This window comes from Schistocerca gregaria, chromosome 2, assembly GCF_023897955.1.
Source record: "Schistocerca gregaria isolate iqSchGreg1 chromosome 2, iqSchGreg1.2, whole genome shotgun sequence".
In the NCBI taxonomy this organism is placed as follows: domain Eukaryota; kingdom Metazoa; phylum Arthropoda; class Insecta; order Orthoptera; family Acrididae; genus Schistocerca; species Schistocerca gregaria.
Window position 1 is genome coordinate 144,005,469 of NC_064921.1, and position 22,398 is coordinate 144,027,866.

Below are 22,398 nucleotides of genomic sequence, written 5' to 3' on the forward strand. Positions count from 1 at the left end.
AGGGGAATATGTGTGTGATGAAACTGGTCAAAGAGTGACATTTTCGAGTTATTATCTCTTAATAATATCTGACCTCTCCTGAATAATTTGATGCATCAATTGTGAAATAATTCCAATCGGAAGTGTAGCTTTTATTATTTCAAAATTAATAGTGTGCATATAAAAACATCCAGGCATTCTGCTCCGACTTCCTTAATTATCTCAAATCTCCAGAACTATGGCTGGGATTTTCAGCTATTTATTCCTTGAATTTATGTTAATGTTTGTGTTAAGAAGTTGGATGCAGTGTTTAATCAGAAATGTCAGTATTGCACATGCATTTTGTGGAGACTCTAAACGGTAAAGGAAGACTTACAGACAAAAACATTTATGAACTCCAGCAACATTATGAAATGGGGATAAGAAACAAAACACATGACCTGCAGGGGATGAAAAGAGCAGTGTGGGCTATCAAATTATCCACTGATGATACCCCTATATATGGTCTTTGCCACCTGTTACTGGTTCATGGTGCAAGCACCACAAAGCTCAAAAAGTGGGTACAGAGAAACATTTTAGGCACAAAAATGCATACCATCTGCAGTGATGGAAGCTATTAAACCACTATACAGACAGACAGCTCATCCTGGCCCCCTTTCCAAATGTCTCCTTGGTCAAATGCAAAACCCAAATGAGGCTTTCAATAATGTCATTTGGACCTGCATACCAAAAAATATCTTTGTGGGAATGAAAACACTGTGCTTGGGCGTTTGTGATAACATTTAATGATGGTAGTAAGGGAAGAATCAGGGTACTAGAGCAACTGGGTATCACTCAGGAGCCAACATATTGTAAGTGTTCCAGTTAATGGATCAACTTAGATCATGAAAGCCCAGTGTGCAGCAGAGGAAATTACTAAAGAAGCAAGAGGCAGGAAAAGAGAGAAGCATTTAGGTTTGCAGGGTGATCAAGAACAGGGTCCAGGTAAAGCTGATTATGGGCATGGCTGTTTCTAGGAGCTAGCATGCATGTAGTATGTTAATATCAAATGCAACAATTAAACTTTATTTCCAAAAAATAATTTTCTTAAATAAAATTCACCCATTATCTCAGGAACTACTAAAAACATGTACATCTAATTTTCCACTATGTTACCTCTCAGTATACTGTTGCTGAACAACCAAAACATTTCTACTTATAATGGTCTTTTACTTACAGAAGCAAAAATGGAATAAAAAAATGAACATAAATTTTAAAAAAATCATAACTAACTAATTATTTGTCTGTGTATTATGATTCTGGTTCAGTAATCAGAAAAGGAGTGAAACTATACTTCCCAAACATTTCAGATATCTCTATCTGCCAAAAGTTCTTAGATAATGGGTCATCTATATTGCACATTTAACACTAAGTATAGGATGTTGATAATCCCTTAATAGGAGAGCAACCATTGTACGAATGACATTACACATAATTGTTCTTTTAGATACTTAATTTAAATTTTGAAAATTTAACAATCTATCTAAAAATGATTGTAAATAAATTTGACACAGCCAGTGGGAGTTGTAGAAAGCTAGTAAGGAAGCCATTCAGATTAACTTATAAGGAAAAATCTAGTAGCTCTCAGTCTACACTTAAGTAATCAACAAAACTCACATTTGGCAGCAGGTACTTTCACCATAAAGAATGCTTGTTTTCATGATTACTTACACTCATGTAGTACAAGGAAAGTTCTACTTTCTGTATTCAGTTAACGATTTCATAAAAGTATCACATAATTGCACTTCACATACTTCAGCAAAGAAATTGAAGGCATATTTCAGAACTTTTGGATGTATTAACATGTTTTTTGATAATTGGTAGTGGAGTGTTGTTGGGTTGTGCTCCTCTCTCAATTAAAACCATCAAAGAAGCATTACAAAACCAGTAGTAAGCATTATAATGCATTATTCTACAAGGAGACAGCCAAAATGTTTTTTGTTTAACGGCCATACTGTACAGAATTAGCACGCCAAACATGCAAAATCAATGCAAGGCAATCATCCCTGCATTTCACCACGTTGGAGACGCTCATTTGGTGAAACACCGTGTCCTGCTGTGTGGAAAAAATCCAAAGCTGTCTGCTGCGCATCCTAATCCAACAGGAATCCTCAACCCTTTGAGGCCTTTTTCTAATGGACCTAAAACTCGCATGGGGAGATATCAAGCTAATAGGGCAGGGGCTTGATTGTCCCCCACTTGAGTTGGCGTAAGTTCTGCATTATGACATTTGTGTTAGGAGTATGCGCATTATTATGAAGCAACAGCACCCCTTGGTGCACCATTCCACAATAGTGGTTTTTAACAGTCATGATGCCCCATACACATTCTTCATTCTCCAATGGATTTTTATCAGTGTTTGTCTTTCAGCAGCCAAGAAAAGAATAACACTATGTTGACCCTGTTTGGATACATTTGGTGTCACTATAATTCACATTTCCACATTCACTGCATACATGTCTGAAAGACACAACTGCCATCCTGATCACTTGCCTACATGTTGGTGCTTATATACCCACATCAAAGTCACATTATGTTGGATAATACACTGTACCAACGCCTACAAATAAACTTTCTGATTGGCCCTTATAAACACAGAAAATGAAAAGTAATAAAATTTTGTTAAAGAGAAGGTTCTAATCATGATCACCCCACATTCTTATCTATAGCTGTTGGCTATTAAGCTACATGATCCGCAGTCTAACACCAAATTCTGACTGAAGCACAGTTGTGATTTCGTAAACCAAACCAAACCAAATATAGAAAGGATTTTGATGAAGTGGTGTGCATTTTTGGTTTTTGTCATATATAAAATGTCAGATTTCTCACATTAGACTAATACAAGTAAAATAACACAGTATAGGCAATCTTCATTGTTTTGGTGTAGCACAGATGCGTGCTGTCAATCCAGAGTAATATCAGTGCTTATAGTGTCCATTTACTTACCAGATTCCCAGTCTTCATCTTCTGCTGAATCTGAGTCACTGGATTCAGCCTCAGACGACTCACTAGGGGTGTCCTGGAAATGCGTTCGTTGCTGCATGTCTGTATGCTGCCAAAGTTTACTGGCTGACAGGTCACTTGGTACACGGCGCATGTAAAGTGTCACCTGGCATGGCAAACGAAAGTTAGTCTGATTTCAATATATGACAAATTTATCTCCAAAATTAAATGACAGTGCCAACAGAAAGAAATTGTACCAAATGGCAGCAGATATAAACACAAATAAATAATCACAAATACTAATTTTCAGGAAACAATGAGTCCTTGATCCAGCACAGATAGAATGGGATATTAAAAACAAAGATTCCAAGATTTACCATATATATATATATATATATATATATATATATATATATATATATAAACAGAAAGAAACTTCCACATGGGAAAAATATATTAAAAACAAAGATTCCAAGACTTACCAAGCGGGAAAGCGCCGGCAGACAGGCACATGAACAAAACACACAAACACACACACAGAATTACGAGCTTTCGCAACTGGCAGTTGCTTCGTCAGGAAAGAGGGAAGGAGAGGGAAAAATGAAAGGATGTGGGTTTTAAGGGAGAGGGTAAGGAGTCATTCCAATCCCGGGAGCGGAAAGACTTCCCTTAGGGGAAAAAAAGGACAGGTGTACACTCGCACACACACACACACACACACACACACACACACACACACACACACACACACACACACATCCATCCGCACATACACAGACACAAGCAGACATATTTAAAGGCCCTTAACTCTTTGCCTTTAAATATGTCTGCTTGTGTCTGTGTATGTGCGGATGGATATGTGTGTGTGTGTGTGTGTGTGTGTGTGTGTGTGCGCGCGAGTGTACACCTGTCCTTTTTTTCCCCTAAGGGAAGTCTTTCCGCTCCCGGGATTGGAATGACTCCTTACCCTCTCCCTTAAAACCCACATCCTTTCATTTTTCCCTCTCCTTCCCTCTTTCCTGACGAAGCAACTGCCAGTTGCGAAAGCTCGTAATTCTGTGTGTGTGTTTGTGTGTTTTGTTCATGTGCCTGTCTGCCGGCGCTTTCCCGCTTGGTAAGTCTTGGAATCTTTGTTTTTAATATATTTTTCCCATGTGGAAGTTTCTTTCTGTTTTATATATATATATATATATATATATATATATATATATATATATATATATATATATATATATATATAATAGAAAGAAACTTCCACATGGGAAAAATATATTAAAAACAAAGATTCCAAGACTTACCAAGTGGGAAAGCGCCGGCAGACAGGCACATTAACAAAACACACACACAGAATTACTAGCTTTCGCAACCGATGGTTGCTTCTTCAGGAAGGAGAGGGAAAGACGAAAGGATGTGGGTTTTAAGGGAGAGGGTAAGGAGTCATTCCAATCCCGGGAGCGGAAAGACTTCCCTTAGGGGAAGAAAAGGACAGGTGTACACTCGCACACACATACACACACATATCCATCCGCACATACACAGACATACACAGACACAAACAGTTTACAAACATTTCGTGTAAACTCGTGTAAACTCGTGAATACTATTTCACAGCTTCAGTTCCTTTCACCCATTACACAACCATCTCAGTTTTTTCCAACGACTTTCGTTTTATTTCCATTCCCGTTTTTCCCACATAACCGATCATTTTTTAGCAGCTTCCCACAGGTTTACACGTCATTATTTCTTCATCAAACAATTGTTAGCCTCATTCTCATAACCTGCCAGTACATAACCAGTCCTTTGAATACATTTACACACATATCCTTCGAGATTTTATTCGAAATTTTTTTTCGAATTTTATTTTTTCGGAAATTATTTTTTCGAAACTTTTTACGAAATTTTTTTTTTTTCGAAATTTTCTTGAATTTCCCCACCCTTTAACGTGATCTGGAGACAACATAGCTACCCAACCTTTGCACCCATTGTTGTTCAGCAACCTAAGTTCTGCACATGATAAGTGTCTGTGTATGTGCGGATGGATATGTGTGTGTATGTGTGTGCGAGTGTACACCTGTCCTTTTTTTTCCCCTAAGGGAAGTCTTTCCGCTCCCGGGATTGGAATGACTCCTTACCCTCTCCCTTAAAACCCACATCCTTTCGTCTTTCCCTCTCCTTCCTGAAGAAGCAACCATCGGTTGCGAAAGCTAGTAATTCTGTGTGTGTGTTTGTGTGTTTTGTTCATGTGCCTGTCTGCCGGCGCTTTCCCGCTTGGTAAGTCTTGGAATCTTTGTTTTTAATAAACAGTAAGTGGCAAAACTGAAAAGTCATCAGAATCCCAAGCCAACAGAAAATTAGAACAGCAAGCTGACGATCACATTCTAGCGATATGTGAGTTTAGAAAACTTGAAATGGTATAAAGGTAACTGGATAGTTATGAAATAATCAGAGGAGTTTCTAGAAGGGAAAGGATGAAAGGGGAAAAGTCAGCAACAGAAAAAGAGAAGGAGCAGTCAACAAGGGAGAAAAACCAGTCAACAATAAAATCAATGAAAGACTAAATGATAAAAGATGACAGGGAATGGATAAGGAGGTAACAGAACATTAAGTCACTAGTCCAGCCATCTTAATGAGAAGTTCATGAAATCTGCCCTGGTAATATACAGTTCAACTCTACTTTCATGTCACCAGAATCAATGTTTTCCTGCTGTTCGCAACATCTTTTATTGGTTTCTTCATATTTTCTATGTTCACAGTATTAATTCACACCCACTTCGCATTAACATGATTATAAATGTCCTACCATTTTCACTTAATGAAACAGTGCTCATAGAGGATAAAAAAAGATGTAACTAGTATAACATGACACTAGTGTGACAACAGCCTCCAAGAAGTGTGTATAAACACTAGAAGAAGTGTCATCTTTCTTGTGCCCTGGACTTGCTAGTTATGAAACAGTAGTCTGAAACTAGTCTAAAAAATTCATGCCAATATGCTTTATCTCCTGCCACTATCATCGCTAACCGAACAATAACTACATACTGTACACAGCATTGTACATAGACATTATGTAAGTGAACAGAGGTTTGCACCGTTTGTTTAAAGTCGAAGCACAGTGTCTTTTGTCACCATTTAATTATAGGAAATAACACAAAGAGAGACAGGAAGACTTGAAAGAGATGTACAAGTAAAAATCACTGAAGAAGTTGATGTTCATTGTGGAACAAACAAAACTCTGAGCTCCACAGCTGTACTGGAACACATTTATTACGTTGCGACTGGTTTCATTCAAAGGTGGTCATCAGGCCATACTGCCAACTGTCTTGATAACAAAGTAACAGAAAGTTGTTCCAATATCATGACTTCAGTAACCTTGCAACATTATGGAAGGCAAATTGCGGTACATCACAACTTCATCAATGCTCCGCAATGTTCCACCAACTGCCTACCAGAACCATGACAAGCAGTGAGTACAGGCAATCTGGCATGCTGCATACACTAGAGTCTAACGTGGATCCACTAGTGTTTGATTTTACAAAGTATTCTAAGGGCAAGCTGTACGGCGTACCTGTCAACTTTCACTGGTGATTGGTCATTGTGCTTTTTTTGAGTGAACTATACGCCAACCAGCTGTCTTCAGAAGTGAATAATTAATTTTTAAGTGATGGTAATAGTGATGTTCTGTTCATTTTCACCATCTTTCCTTGTACATTATTAGTACACTGGCAGTTTTATTTGTCATTATCAGTGTGAACAGAATTGACAAGTCAGTGCATAATATATGGTTAAATCCTTTTGAGTTAACAATGTTGATGAAACCAGACATACTTTAACTTATTGTTGGACTAGTTTTGTCAGCACAAGTTACACACACTAGCTTCTTGCTGGACATAGATTGTTTGACTGCGGTTTTAGTGACTGATTTTGCATGACTTCACAAACTTACAGGATCTGAGGCAGCTATGAACTATAATTTTTGTTGCAGTTGATATTTATATTCATGTGTGATGTACTTGCATGCTTTTGTAGTGGTTAGTCAGGATAAAAAACTTCGGTGTAGATTGAATTTGGTAGCGGGAAACTGAACATTTGGAATTAATGTGCAGTTAAATGAATTTTGCTTACACACTGCCATATTCAATGCTCTGCTGACAGTACTTATATTAATTATTATTTAGATTTTTTTATTTGAATTCATAAATTATGTGAGGCCACCAATCACACATGTAAAGATTTTTCAACAAATAATTATTTGGTTTAAACTATAAGCCTCTGGTTTCATCAACATTGTTCACCCAAAATGATTTAACCATATATTATTCACTGACTTGTCAATTCTGCAAGGATCAATTCCACAACAAATGTATAGGCTTTAAAGTGACGGTGCATGACTGACATCTATGACTTCATAACAGTTCAAGCCAACAAATTAGGTCATGTATTGCTCACACTGATAACAAATAAAACTGCCAGGGAACTAATAATGTATAAGGAAAGATGGTGAAAATGAAGAAACACATGGCTATTACCATCACTGTTAAAAATTAATTATTCAATTCTGAATAAGAACCTCTTGCAGACTTCACTATATACAGTGAAACCTCTATATAATGTTTTTCAAGGGACCACAAATTCTGAACACTGTATAGAGGAAAACACTATAAAGAGGAAGGCTTCCAAATAATAATTATAGGGCATTATTGAAGATTGGAATACCACTAACCAGCTTTGACAAATTGTGCCATGGATGACATTTTAAATTTTCACAACACGGTAATATGATATTCATTGCAAATGATCAATGTATTAAATGATTAGTTGTTTGTAATTAAAATATGGGGCCCAGTAGGTGGATGGGTGAAAGGAAATGGATCAGTTTATACTGTAAAAAACTAACAGATTCTTAAGATATGACATCATTTTCCAAAGCTGACACGTGGTATCCCGTTCTTCAGTTGACCCAATTATAGAATATGAGCCAAATTTTGTTTATGATATACTGAACATATTACATAAAAACACAGTAAATGGTACAAATTAAAAAAGAATTAGTTACAAAAAATTACTTTAATAATTAAATTATGAAATGGAACTTAAATTTGCACAAAACTCTAGGAACCTAGCAATCTGAAAATCACATACCTATGATTTTTAAAATATTTGAGCAGGCATGTTTGTTTTCTATTTCTCCTAGACTCTATGGCCAAATGAGCAAGTTGAACTACTGTTCCGTCCTCAAGTCTATGGGCAATCATATATCTCCTGAATGTTTCAAAGCCTTCAGCTGCCTTAGTATGTGAGCGCACAGGGTTATCTTCCTTGTCACTGTCACTTTCACTACACTATTATTCTCCAAGCTTCTCTCTGCAGTCAGCTCCTCAATACTTTGTACTCCTGTGGTTGCCACCTTGTCATCCACAACCACAAAGTCTTCAAAAGTGACAGAATCACAGCCTATTAATTCCGGAAACTCTTGCAAATCACTTGCAACATCTTTCACAGGAGCTGCCATCTCATTTTCACAGAATCCCGCTTTTGTGAAACAGTTTTTAATAGTTTCAGCACTGACTTCCCTCCACGAGTACATAATTACATTCATTGCCTGTAAAATACTTTCACATTTCTCAGATAGGATATGTCTGGTGGATGTGCCACACATCTATCCACAAACAGCAGCACTTTTCTTGCAGCATTCCCCGTTTTGGCATCAAATTATCTGAGAAACTGAAATAGCACTAAAAAGATTGCAAGCAGAATGTGCATCACGTATCACATGACCAGGTTCTGCTGCTGATATATGAAACACTGAGTGCGGGTTTTCCAAGCCGGTGCCAACTGTGAATCGACAGAACAGAAAACGATGCGTCTACATCCAGTCACTTAAATGTTATATAGAGGTAAATAATTGACCAGGGTACCAAAAATATGAGCGTTACATGGAGGAAATTGTAATATATAGAGGAAACGCAGTAAAGAGGAAAATTTAACATAATTTATATGGGCTTTTAGTCGGGACCGAATAAAATGGATGTAACAGAGGAAAACGTTATATGGAGGAATGTTATAAAGAGGTTTCACTGTATTACTATCTGCATTCAAATCTGTCTGCTTATTTCTCTAATTGGCTACAAAGCTCTCACTAGGCCACAAACAAAGTCACTGACCTTTATCCAATATTCCACACACAATTTTCATAATACGTCTTTGTTAAGTTCGTATGGCTGTAGGCTTGGCCCATCTCCAGTTTCATTTCCTAACAGTCACGAACACAACGCCAATAATATCACCCATTTAGTCATTACAATTATTCCCAATATGCTTATTTTGTACAATTTTTAGATGGTCTGAACACGTAAGACATACAGTACACTATTGGAGGTTAAAGCTGACATTACACAATAGTTCCATGTCTAACTTCTGACACAATGAGAATTTTATTTACGTTACAGCAATCATTTCCTGAATTAATTCCCACTCATTTTATTATCTCTCATATGGCTGGTTCAATAATGTCTCTGTCAGTCTTCTATATTTTCCTTACAGCATACTGGTAATACAATGTTTTGCTCTGAATCTGCACTATCATGCTTCTTTCCGTGTGTTCTCCCCCCACAGTTGAAGCTGTTCTGTGATCAAAATCAATAAATTATATCTACTCACAAATTGGACTTTTTTCTAGTTATTTTGATGCATAATCTTCCCCAGTTTAGTTCATCAATTTAGAAAATACGATTTAAATAATGTCAGTAAAATGGATCTACACTGTACCTCAGTATTCCATGAATTACATACCAATTCCTATTCCTTGTCAAGTTGTCTGGTACTTCGGCTTTTAACTGAGCAGTTGAGGTACTGTGGAAGTGAGCCTAATCCCCAAGAAGGGGATAGACAGAATGGGTGTGAATAACTTATAGCCAAATAAGCACCCATGATCAATTAAGGCCAAGTGGGAAATGCTAAAGGCTAACCACAGAAAGATGAACCAATAGATATGCTTTGCAACCCAACAGTTACACCAGCATATAAGATTACGCCACACGGACTGGCTATGAAGTTGGAGCTGCTCAAGTACACAGAGTCTACAGGGTGGTCCATTGATAGTGACTGGGCCAAATATCTCACAAAATAAGCATCAAACGAAAAAACTACAAAGAACGAAACTTGTCTAGCTTGAAGGGGGAAACCAAAGGGTGCTATGGTTGGCCCACTAGATGGTGCTTCCATAGGTCAAACGGACATCAACTGCACTTTTTAAAATAGGAACCCCCATTTTTTATTACATATTCATATAGTACATAAAGAAATAAGAATGTTTTAGTTGGACCATTTTTTTCACTTTGTGATAGATGGCGCTGTAATAGTCACAAACGATTAAGTATGTGGTATCATGTAACATTCCACCAGTGCGGACAGTATTTGCTTCGTGATATATTTCCCATGTTAAAATGGACAGTTTACCAATTGCAGAAAAGGTTGATATCGTGTTGATGTATGCTGCTCGCTATCCTGGATGAGATCATCCAAGTGTCTGGACTGTTCGCCGGATAATTACGTTATTTAAGGAAACAGTAAGTGTTCAGCCACATGTGAAATGTCAACCACGACCTGCAACAATTGATGATGCCCAAATATGTGTTTTAGCTGCTGTCGTGGCTCATCCGCACATCGGTAGCAGACAAATTGCGCGAGAATCGGGAATCTCAAAAACGCTGGTTCTGAGAATGCTACATCAACATCGATTGCATCCGTCAAATTTAAGAAACCATGGCGAGCTAAAGAATAGTAGTAAATGTTCATAATATAACAATGTTTAGATTGAATGTAAGCCTTTCCGATGTATCAAAAGTTGTCTGTCTGTACCGAGAGAAGAACTAATAATAACAATGGAGGAGGGAAACATTCCACGTGGGTATATATATAACAATTTTCTTAGAAGGCACACACAGTCTGTTAGGATCGTCTCTAGCTTCAATAAAAGTATGGAACTCAAATCAAAGTTGTTTGTTGTGAAACACTTGTGAATTAGAGAAAAGGTTAAGTTTGACTATTATTAGTGCATTCACAAATGAAATACACCGTTCTCATTAAGAAGGAAGCTTAAAACTACAGAATGTCTTAAGTTATCTTATGATTTTCTCCTATTTGTTATCCCTTGCAGCTGCCAATGTGTTGGTTTTCAGACACCATGTATACAAAGAAGTTTATTTATAAACTTACTAAGTCATGAACATGTATTAGTGAGGTCTTGGACAGGATTTTGGCGTGAGTAATGAATGAAGGTGGTGAGCTCATTCCCTTTTAAAGAGGAACTGAACACAGAGACTTATGGTGAGTGGCTGATCCTTTAAGAACATAACTGAAAGAAAGTTAATCTGACTGACAGGAAAGAAAACTTCATTGACACTGTTGTGCTGTGTGCACTGCTGACTTCTTTTTGGATTTTTTTAAGACAGGTAATTAATGGACAGTTCTGATGGCTAGGAGCCCGAAAAATGTTATAGGGATTTGAAGAAGTATTTTGCATCATCTTTTCATTGAGTAGGAGTTACAAATTTTAGTGGAGGAGTAATTTTCCTTTGGTAAAATACAGAATTATTAGTAGTTCAAACTGTCTAAGAGAAAATATTAGGAAACTTAACTTTGAAGAGAAATGGTTAGTTGTGCTTTCTACTCTTACTGTTTGACAGTGCCGTTGCAACCTCAAACTAATATACTTACATACCTATGAATGCAGTTAGTGTACAGGCATTATTAATCAATTACAACAGAATAGTACATGGGCAGTATTTTGTGGGCTATGTGGATGACTGTTGCTATTTTATGTCAAACTTATGTAATTAGTACTAAATTTGTATTTGTGCAGTGAATGAAAGACATATATTTCAATTTTTTGTGCAAGTTATTTCCAGAAAGGGGACTTTATGCAAGGACATGTGCTCAAACTGTGGAAAAAACATTTAAACTGTGAACAACTATCTTAAAATAGGAAAGTGCTAGTAGTAATAATTGATGCCAAAATATAATTAGAGATTTGGTGAATAGTTTCATGCAGTAAATTGTTCTTTACACACAATTTGGTGGTGGCAATGTTGGAACCTAATTTATATCATGATTAGCGTTACTAAAAATGTTACTATAATTATATCACTAGTAACAAGAAACTATATACAGGATGCCACTACACTTGTTACAAGAGGTACCAGTGACAATGATCTGCATTGGACTACTGGAAGAAAAATGTAGAAAACAATGTACACATCTGTTTTCAGTGTTCTATAATCTATAAAAAGTATTTGACAGATCTTATGATTTCATATGGATGGTCTGAGGACAATCTGGTAGACAGACACATTTTGGAAGGCTGATCAAAGCTCTCCACATTTCTGTACCGAAGTGCCATCTCTGACAAATTTCCAATTACAAGGTTGTGGGTTCACAGTCACACTCCTTGCCTGTACTTTGTGATCGTGCTCTATTGCACACCACCTACAAACAACACAGTGGATACTGTATTGAGGGAGGACTTTGTAATCAAGCTAATCCTCCTCAAAATTTCTAACCAAGCTCAGCAAGTATTCAATGCTTCTGCAACTAGTAACACCGGAAGAGCTGCACAATCCGTCAACTGATTCAGAAGGCCCTATGAACAACTTAATCTGACAGTGAACACCCAGAAACTGAGTGCTTGCATTTTGTCCTCAGCATTCTCTCCCCTATTGTCATACTAATGTCTGTAAGACAACTACAGCAGATGGATCACTTCTCCTACCTCAGAAATATTCTCTCAGAAAGCTGTATTTCTGACAAGGATATGGGAAATAATATCCACGCTACCCACACTGGAAGGTAGTAGTCTCAACACTGCTGAATGGATGTGAAACAAACGCTGGAAACAAGAAATTTGAGTTCTTTCACTAGCAGAGTCTTAGGTTCTTTATGAGCATCAACTGCAAGGACAATGAACTTGTATTATACTTCTTATGAGGGCACAGAAAAAGTATACAAGTCACTACCAGTAATGACATTTTCCAATGGACTGGCCGCACCCACCACACAATAGCTTGCCTGATAAATTCTGTATGGTGAGATGAACAAAGGAGGAAAGATTAGCATTTAATGTCCCATCCATTCAAGACCAAGTCCAAGTTCAGATTGAGGAACTATGGGGAAGGATAGTGAAAAATTAGTCACGATCTTTTCAAACAGTTTTCGGGCATATGCCTTATGCCATTTGAGGAAACTATAAAAATCCTAAATCTGCCTGGCCAAATGAAGAAAGGAACCTTGTCCTCCAAAATGTAAGTTCCGGGTCTTAACCACCTTGCCCAACCATGTCAGCTGGAGTTGATCTTTTTTAACAAGATCGCAGAAGCAGCAGAAACTCGACAAAAATCGTAAACTATGGTTAACCTAAGCCACATCCTCCTGAATTTTTTATGCACATATTAGTCATTAAGCCACTAGTGGCACCAAGGTAATCAATTTCAATATATCACTTTTCTGGTTTGAATGCAAGGGGGCCCTTGTATCAAACATGGAAGGTGAATGGTACACATTTCAATTCTTCACTAAGTGTTACATATGGAAGATTATGAAAAACATTTCTGCAAATTGTAACTTAAAAATTTCACATAGAAATTAGTGTGTCTTGCAAGCAATTTAAGTGTGGTATGTCACACTTTGTTGTTTATCATCAGCATATCTAAATTATTCATAAGAATCATCTAAATATTTCATTTTCCCTGTATGACTAAAATGAAATTTCAGAAGTACTTGCAACACTTAAGATACCAAGACAAGGAAATGACATTGTTACATTCATTCATTAAGTGCTGTTCTGCATCAAAACCAAACTTCTATTTGGCGATTGGCAATCAACTCTCATGCACATATTTTATTCCTCCCTGTATTTTCTATCAATACATGGCAACTTAATGAACAATAATGTAAAAATTAATCGGTAGGTGAACAAACAATATTACACAAAAGTAACTTCTGTCTGTCTGGTCCCATTTTTTCCATCTTAAGGAATTACTCCGAATAAAATTTGACACACAGTCACATGTAACAACTATACGCAAAAGTAGCAATGTTTTGTTACTTTATTTTTAAGACAGATGTTTAATTCTTTTGACAAGAGAGAATTTTCAGCAGGCTAACACTACAGAAAACAAACTTACTATCTTAACACAAAACTGAAAATCTACTTGCTTATAAGGAAGATGTTCAAGCGGTAAAGCAAATCAAGCTGAAACTTGGTAAGAGAATTAAAGTTCAGGGAGAGGGAACAAGAACTTTAAGGTCTGCCAATGACAAAGTAGTTCTGTCTGAGACAGCAAAGGATTTGGAAGATCAGCTGAATCAAACAGAAAGTTCCTTGAAAAGGGGATACGAGACGAACATCAACAAACGCAAAAAAGGTTAATGGAGTGTAGTTAAATTAAATCAAGTAGTCCTGGGGAAATTAGTCTTGGAAATGAGATACTGAAAGTAGCTGAATTTTACTATTTGGGCAGCAAAATAACTGATGACGGCCAAATGGTGTCTCAATTTAAAAGCAGCATCCGGAAATGAAGAAGAAACTACATTAAAAAATTGTTTTACCTGAGTAATGGCATAGATAAATACGATTATATGACAAAGAAAAAACGCTTAAATATTAACCTTTATTTCTTTACAAAAATTTAAACACTCAAGAAAAGTAACTTGCTTCTTCCTGCCAGCATCATATACTTGCAATAATTGTGGCTCTAGTTGACATACTGACTATGATCAACTCATCGATGCTTAATAACGAAAAATAGTTTCCAAGACTTAATGCAGCTTAATCCTTGTCTTCCTGATAATCATCTCTCCAATGTACCCATTGTCTGATTGTGACTCTGTGTGTGTGTGTGTGTGTGTGTGTGTGTGTGTGTGTGTGTGTGTGTGTGTGTGTGTGTGTGTGTGTGTCCTTTTTTCCTCCCTAAGGATTCCAGGGATTGGAATGACTCCTTACCCTCTCCCGTAAAACCCACGTCCTTTCTTCTTTCCCTCTCCTTCCCTCTTTCCTGAAGAAGCAACCATTGGTTGTGAAAGCTTGAATTTTGTGTTTATATTTGTGTTTGTTTGTGTGTCTATCAATCTGCCAGCGCTTTCATGTGGTAAGTCACATCATCTCTGTTTTTAGATATATTTTTCCCACGTGGAATGTTTCCCTCTATTATATTCATATCATTAATTTGAACCCAACAATTATGTTTGTTATTGTCACTGTTGCATTTCAAAATCTTTTCTGTCATCTTATTTTCTCTTTCTGTTTTTGCAAAGTAGTTTCACTTTGTATTCACCTTCTCCTTTTTACTGTAATCTACCATACAATTTTATCCCACCTATATATACTCAATAATACGTAACCCACTTCCAAACCATAAACAAAAACAAAAATTTTTTCCGCTTTGAACACTACCGCTGCTATAAAATCCATCGTTTCCAGTTCACAAACAGTTCCTTTCACCTATTTAACAACCATTTCGGCTAGTTCTAATAACTTTCGCTTTATTTCCATTTCCATTTTTACCACATCACTGATCATTTTTAGCCGCTTCCCACAGGTTTTAACGTCATTCTTTCTTCGTCAGACAATTTTAGCCTCATTTTCATAATCTGCCACCACAAAACCACTCCTTTTAATACATTTTCATGCAGTTTTTTCGAAATTTTCCCGAATTTCTCCACCCTTTAACGTGTTTTGGCGGCAACACAACCACCTAAGCTTTGTGCACATCATTGTCTACCAACCCACGTTCACCACAGGATCAACATAGCCCATCTTTTACCAACACTTTTTCGCCTTTTTTCACGCCTTTTTTTCACACCAGATCTCCAATTGCTTTCTAGTTCACTTTTATCTCTCCCCATATATTTTTATTTTCATTTTCACTTCAGCCTCATGTTACACTGTCCACCACCTAATACCATGTCACACTCACAACACCCCCACAACAACCCCATTAAGTTTTATTTACATTCCCTCCGCAAACATGCCTTCGCCCTAGCCAGATTATGCTCCCATATTTTATTTTCTCAGGCTTGTCTGACATTTGGCATTACAACCAAAGGCCTCACACTTAAAGTTCCCATCTCTGGCTGTAACCCTTCTTTCCATCAGTCCCTATACCAGTTCCAAACTGAACAATCCATTGCCCTCAGCCACCTAATCCTTCACCAACACATCAACTCAGCCAATGAACACACCCGTCAACTCCTATCCTTAATATAAGTCCTGAATCTTTCCTCTCCAACATCCACACAGCCTGTTCACAGTGTCCTCCTACAGGCCAACTGCAAATTAGAACAGCATGCCACCCTCCACCTCAAAAAACTATCCAATCTCCTGGTTTCCCACCTCCGGAACGGCAACTCACTCACCCTTCACAACCTTTCCAGCAAACCTCAACCTCCTCTCATTGCACGAAGACCCAGTCTCTCCCATCTACTCAATCTCCCACTTCCAGCTCCACTCCCCCCAAAACCTCAAAATTCCAATCAACACAATCTGGAAACACAACACCCTAATTCAGTAGTTAACCTTTCCTCCAAACCTCTCTCCCAATCCGAAACCTCTGTTCTATCCAAAGGCCTCACCTTCAGCCCCACACCCAGATTCAACCAAACAGCTCTCATCAAAGATTTACTGCCCTATACTCGTACTCTATGCTGGAAATATCACAATCAGAAAGCTGTTCAAAAACACATGATGAGAGAGAGATATCAGTCGTGAAACTACATGCAAGTACAATGCTTTATCTAATGAAAAGCAGAGCTGAAAAACTATGACATTTCAGAGTGACACATTCATCTTCTGGTGCTGTGTAGAGACACTGTAAATGTCGCTTAATAATGAGGGAGTGGCCCTCTTTCTCTGAATGAAGATTCTATGGTCCAGGAAGCACTGAGGCAAAAATCAAAACTGTGTTTGAATCCTTCTGTAGCCATTCTCGATAAGCTGGCAAGTCTACTATTACTGGACACACTACTAGTACATAGCCGCTAACAGAGGATCCCTTTCAAAGCTAAGCTGTAGCCCTTGCCTCTGTTGACAAGATAGTCACTAGTCCTTACTCATAACAGTAAATAGGGGGTACATTATCAACGTCTAGGCACTTTTCCAGAAGAGTGTGAACATCATGTTTTTTCAACAATACCAGCTGGCTGAAAATGCAAAACCTTTTCATCAATAATATGCACCAGGAACCCTGCATTCACATATGTATTATCTGTCTTGAACTCATCTCAAATTCAATTTCCAACTATGTTCCTCACATCTGTATTACAACAAAGTTAACTATTTAAATATGTGGCAGTAGAAATTTATGAAAGTAATTATACTAGATAAAACTCTCTTTTCTAGAGGCAACTACACAAAACTACTGAGACTTACCTCAAAATCTGGACTGTACAACTTGTTTTGTTTATCTTTATGAGCCTCATCGATTGCCCATTTGTTCAGCCTCAACACCAACATTTTCATGTCAGGCTCCAAAGAAACAAGTGACACTGTTCTGGAAGAAATAGTAACAAGAGCTTTACGCACTATAGCAGAAGTAACTTCAGACTTGATTATACACACACTTAAAAACTGGGGTCAGTACAGTAATACAAGGTGCAGGCTGAAATAGAACAGGGTAAGAGAGTGCAACAGAAATGACCAGTTTCTTAATTAAGTGCTAGTTGAAGGAAGTCACTCAAATGTAACACGTACCAGAAGCTGAGCTGTAACTAAAATAGAACAGAAAAGGAAATAATTAGCAAAAATATAACAGGGCAAGCAGTAAATTTAGAATCAAGAAGATGAAAAGTAGGAAGATAAAGAAAGAAAAAAGGGAAAATAAAAAATCTAGGAAGGACAGAAGACTGCACTTTAACATCCCATCGATAGAGAAGTCCAGAATGATATTTTCACTCTGCAGAGGAGTGTGCACTGATATGAGACTTTGTGGCAGATTAAAACTGTGTACCGGACCAAGACCGGAACTCGGAACCTTTGCCTTTCGCGGGCAAGTGCTCTGCCAACTGAGCTACCCAAGCACAACTCACGCTCCATCCTCATAGCTTCACTTCTGCCAGTACCTCATCTCCTACCTTCCAGACTTTACAGAAGCTCTCCCATGAGGCACTGGCAAAAGTGAAGCTGTGAGGATGTGGTGTGAGTCATGGTGGTGGTTAGTGTTTAACGTCCCGTCGACAACGAGGTCATTAGAGACGGAGCGTAAGCTCGGGTTGGGGAAGGATTGGGAAGGAAATCGGCCGTGGCCTTTCAAAGGAACCATCCCGGCATTTGCCTGAAACGATTTAGGGAAATCACAGAAAACCTAAATCAGGATGGCTGGAGACGGGATTGAACCATCGTCCTCCCGAATGCAAGTCCAGTGTGCTAACCACTGCGCCACCTGCAAGAGACAAAGGTCCCAAGTTCGAGTCTCGGTCCGGCACACAGTTTTAAGCTGCCAGGAAGTTTTGTAGTGAAGTCATTAGACAGAGCAAAGCTCAGATTGGCGAAGGATATGGCAGGAAATTAGCCTTTCCAACGAAGCATCCTGGAATTTGATTTAAGGATTTGTATCACAGTCTTCCGTATTGAGAGTCCCCAGACTTAACCACTGATCCACTTTGGTTGGTTAAAATCCAAGGAAAGAAAGAAGAATAGAGAAATAAAGGTCTCCAAACAAATATGATGAATAACATCAGGGAGTAGGGATTAAAACACCCTATCACATTTTAAGATGAAGCAGATTAACATATTAAATTTCTTCTACCTAACTGTCAACCTAATACAACCGACTATTATCCATGTTTCATGGCCATAAAGCTGATGCAGAATAACAACAGTTGTTTGCAGTATTTCATCATGAGACCCAAATGTGAGTGAACTTATATAAGAAATGCAATACTGTAATTAATGCTCAATATTCTACATTCTGATACAAACGAAAATCTCAAATGGAACAAGGCAAGTACTATACCAAAGAACTGTGATAGTGAACTTAAGTAATATACTGAATTTAACTAATCCATTTGAAATTATATTTGAGGTAATGTCAGAAGACAAGACAAGTAACAGAAACAATTGGAAACAACAGGCGTCTGAACAAAACATTTTGTTTGTTAGACACCAAATTTGATCATTTAATCATTTAAAATGGCAGATGACTCAACACCACACACACACACACACACACACACACACACACACACAAGAGAGAGAGAGAGAGAGAGAGAGAGAGAGAGAGAGAGAACTGTACAAGCATTCAGAGGGCTTTTTATGTGTGTGTAGTTCAAGTGATGACTAGGAAACAAAGATAGTTCATAATGAAAACAATTGCGTTTTGGGAGCAATTCCAGGTGAGGTGGTTAAAGCTACTCGAGTGTGTCGAGTGATGGTGTTGCAATAAAAATGATTATGCTGGAGGCAAGGTAAAATAAAAGGGTACAAATTGCCTGCAAGAGAAGATAGTTTCTGAAACAATATCACAATTTTTCTATTTTACAAGACAGACAGACATTACATAAAACACCTCCTGACATATATCAGTCCCCACTCTAACATAAGAACCAGTCACCAAAATTATCAAAAATGGCACAGAAACAAATATTAAAGTTAATCAGGTATGGAATAATTTGGCTCTAGCTACTGATTCACTATAATGGACCCTTTGCAAGTTGTAAATTAAATTATAGAAAACATAAATAAGTGTGACTTACCACTTTCAGATTCATAGATTTCAAGGTTTTTGACTAAGTTTCAGAAAATCTGCACCCCCAGCCCTTGAGAAACAAGGCACTAATTCAACCTGTGTTACTGTATTCTATAAACATGTACATAAGCACTACAGCTTCCATTAGAATTCATCATAAGAACACTGGGAAATTTAGAATTGAAAAGGGAACCACAAAGAGATTTTATAACACCAAAAATACTATTAGCAGCACTAACAGCTGTTTCCTGGTCCTTCAACTCAGAAAAAGAAGGCATACGTATTAGTGAAACAAATTGTAAATATTATTGTTGCTGATGACACCACATCATTTGTCTTTCTTCCAGATGACTTCAGCTACTAACGGAAGAACTAGAACAGTGAGTTTGAAACCAGGCCTGCAAGTCCAGTAAATAAGACTGAAATGATACATAATGAACACTTCAATAGAAACAAAGCTACAAATTAATAATAAAATTACTAATGAATTATGACAGTGATGGATGGATCTTAAATGTGAAACAGAACTGCTCAGTGAGCAACAAAGAGATGCATGTTGAGAATAGGACAGGCAGAAAAACAAACTGATCAGGAAACAGATTGAAACAGAAGACAGGAGCACAACCATAACAAAGATAAAATGAAGGTGGGTAGGGCACGTGGTCAGACAAATGAATGGTAGTTGGAACAAGGAAATTCTATGCTGGATACCACGACATAAGGAAATATTCACACATCAGTGTAATAAAAGGTGCATAGATGACATAAAACATGCAGGAATTGCAGGGATGCATGCAGCATAAGAATGTAATGTAAGGACAAGTACGAAGCAAGTCTTTGTCTAGCAGTGGATGTCAAACGGCTGACAACAGTGACAATCACAGCCAGCCTGAATGAGGTTATTATGTGGTTTCCCACATCAGACTAGGTGAATACCAGGCTAGTACCAAAGTCCTGCCACTGTTAAACAATGCCCAAACATTTAGTAAAACACATACTCTGTCCCAGGGTTACACAGTCGCAACAGGGGGCATTCAGCCACTCCCTAAATTAACCAAGCCAAATCTCCAGAATGAGATTTTCACTCTGCAGCGGAGTGTGCGCTGATATGAAACTTCCTGGCAGATTAAAACTGTGTGCCCGACAAACTCGAACTCAGGACCTTTGCCTTTCGCGGGAGAGCTTCTGTAAAGTTTGGAAGGTAGAAGACGAGATACTGGCAGAAGTAAAGCTGTGAGTACCGGGCGTGAGTTGTGCTTCGGTAGCTCAGATGGTGGAGCACTTGCCCGCGAAAGGCAAAGGTCCCAAGTTCAAGTCTCAGTCGGGCACACAGTTTTAATCTGCCAGGAAGTTTCAAGTCAAATCTGTTAATAACCATGCCAACACTGTGCAAATGTGGGGAAAAAGGCGCAAGAAAAAGAAGAATAGTGTTATTGTCATATGAATCCGCTAGCCGCTACTGCAGAACTACGCTAAAGAGAGGGGGATTATGTAATTATATAAGAGGTGACACACATTTTAAAGCTAGAGATGATCTGATTACAATTAGTGTGAACAAACATTTGGAATTAGCTGCCATTGAATTAACAGAACTAGACACTTGTAGGAAGTTAATTATTCTGTGTGTGTACCATTCACCTAGCAGTAATGTGGACATTTTCTTTAACAAATTAACCAATTCCTGGAAAGTGTCTTATCCCCAAAACTAAGACAATAATATGTGAAGATGTGAATGTGCACAGATCTTGAGGGTGAAATTAGTAATAATTTTCTAGGCATTTTGAGCACTTTTGGCAAGGCACAAATGGTGAACTCCATTACAAGGGAATCAAAAAGTTCAGCATCAGTCTTAGGTCATGTACTTACACAGGGAAAATTGTTAAGTATTCATATGAGATGTTAGCCTTTCTGATCATTACTCTCAAATAATAAAGCTGAAGATGAGTTTGATTAAAACCCCCAAAACTGCAGACCTACAAAAGGATCTTCTTGGTACATAAAATACATTCTTTTTCTATGATGTTAGCAAATCAATCCTGGGATGAAGTATACACAGAAAGCAATAAAGTTGCTGCATACTCTACGTTCTGTACATGGTTTAAATTAATTTTTGAGGACACATTTCCAAACGAAGCCCCTTCTACAGCAGCAGCTAATGAAAATAGATAGATAACTGCGGGTGTTTAAAGTCTTCTCAGGTACTTAAATTTCTCAGTTCTTTGAAAAAGCACTGCACAAATCTACAGTCGTAGATTACTACCATGTGTACAAAAATATATGGGAAAGGAAAAAAAGAAAGAGTAAAATGTACTCGAGATCTTTGGTTTTTTCAGTTTACAGAAAGCATTTGTGATGTACCTTATTTACCCGAACCCAAGCTGCACCCAAAAAATCAGACTCAAAACTCAAGGAAAAAAATAGTATCCGAATCTAAGCATCACTCAGAAATGAAAATCTAAATTGAAGAAGGGAAAAAGTTGTAGGTCGCACTTCAAAATTGCAACAAAGTAGGTTCAGTCTAACACGAGACACAAGTTAGATGGAATGGATGAAGTTACAGCTACAGTAGTTCGGTTCGATTCATTAGCTGAGCAGTCAATCTTACGTAAGGTAATTTTGTAGATTAATTTACTCTTTAAAACATTTAAAATGACCTAACTTGTGTGCACAGAATTTATAGTCTTAGGTGATTTGAAGATCAGCT

The 22,398-nt window shown here is 37.7% G+C and overlaps 1 protein-coding gene across 12 annotated transcripts in view; it reads right to left on the bottom strand.

Moving 5' to 3' along the window:
• Window positions 1–22,398, bottom strand: part of LOC126336552 (phosphatidylinositol 3,4,5-trisphosphate 3-phosphatase and dual-specificity protein phosphatase PTEN-like) — a 177,760-nt gene that overhangs the window by 123,680 nt on the left and 31,682 nt on the right. For all 12 annotated transcript variants that reach the window (XM_050000389.1, XM_050000397.1, XM_050000393.1 and 9 more), the window contains 2 exons: window positions 17,381–17,501; window positions 2,965–3,127 (listed from right to left, as the gene is read on the bottom strand). In XM_050000389.1, coding sequence (XP_049856346.1) covers window positions 2,965–3,127; window positions 17,381–17,501 — 284 coding nt within the window. The remainder of the gene's footprint in view (window positions 1–2,964; window positions 3,128–17,380; window positions 17,502–22,398) is intronic.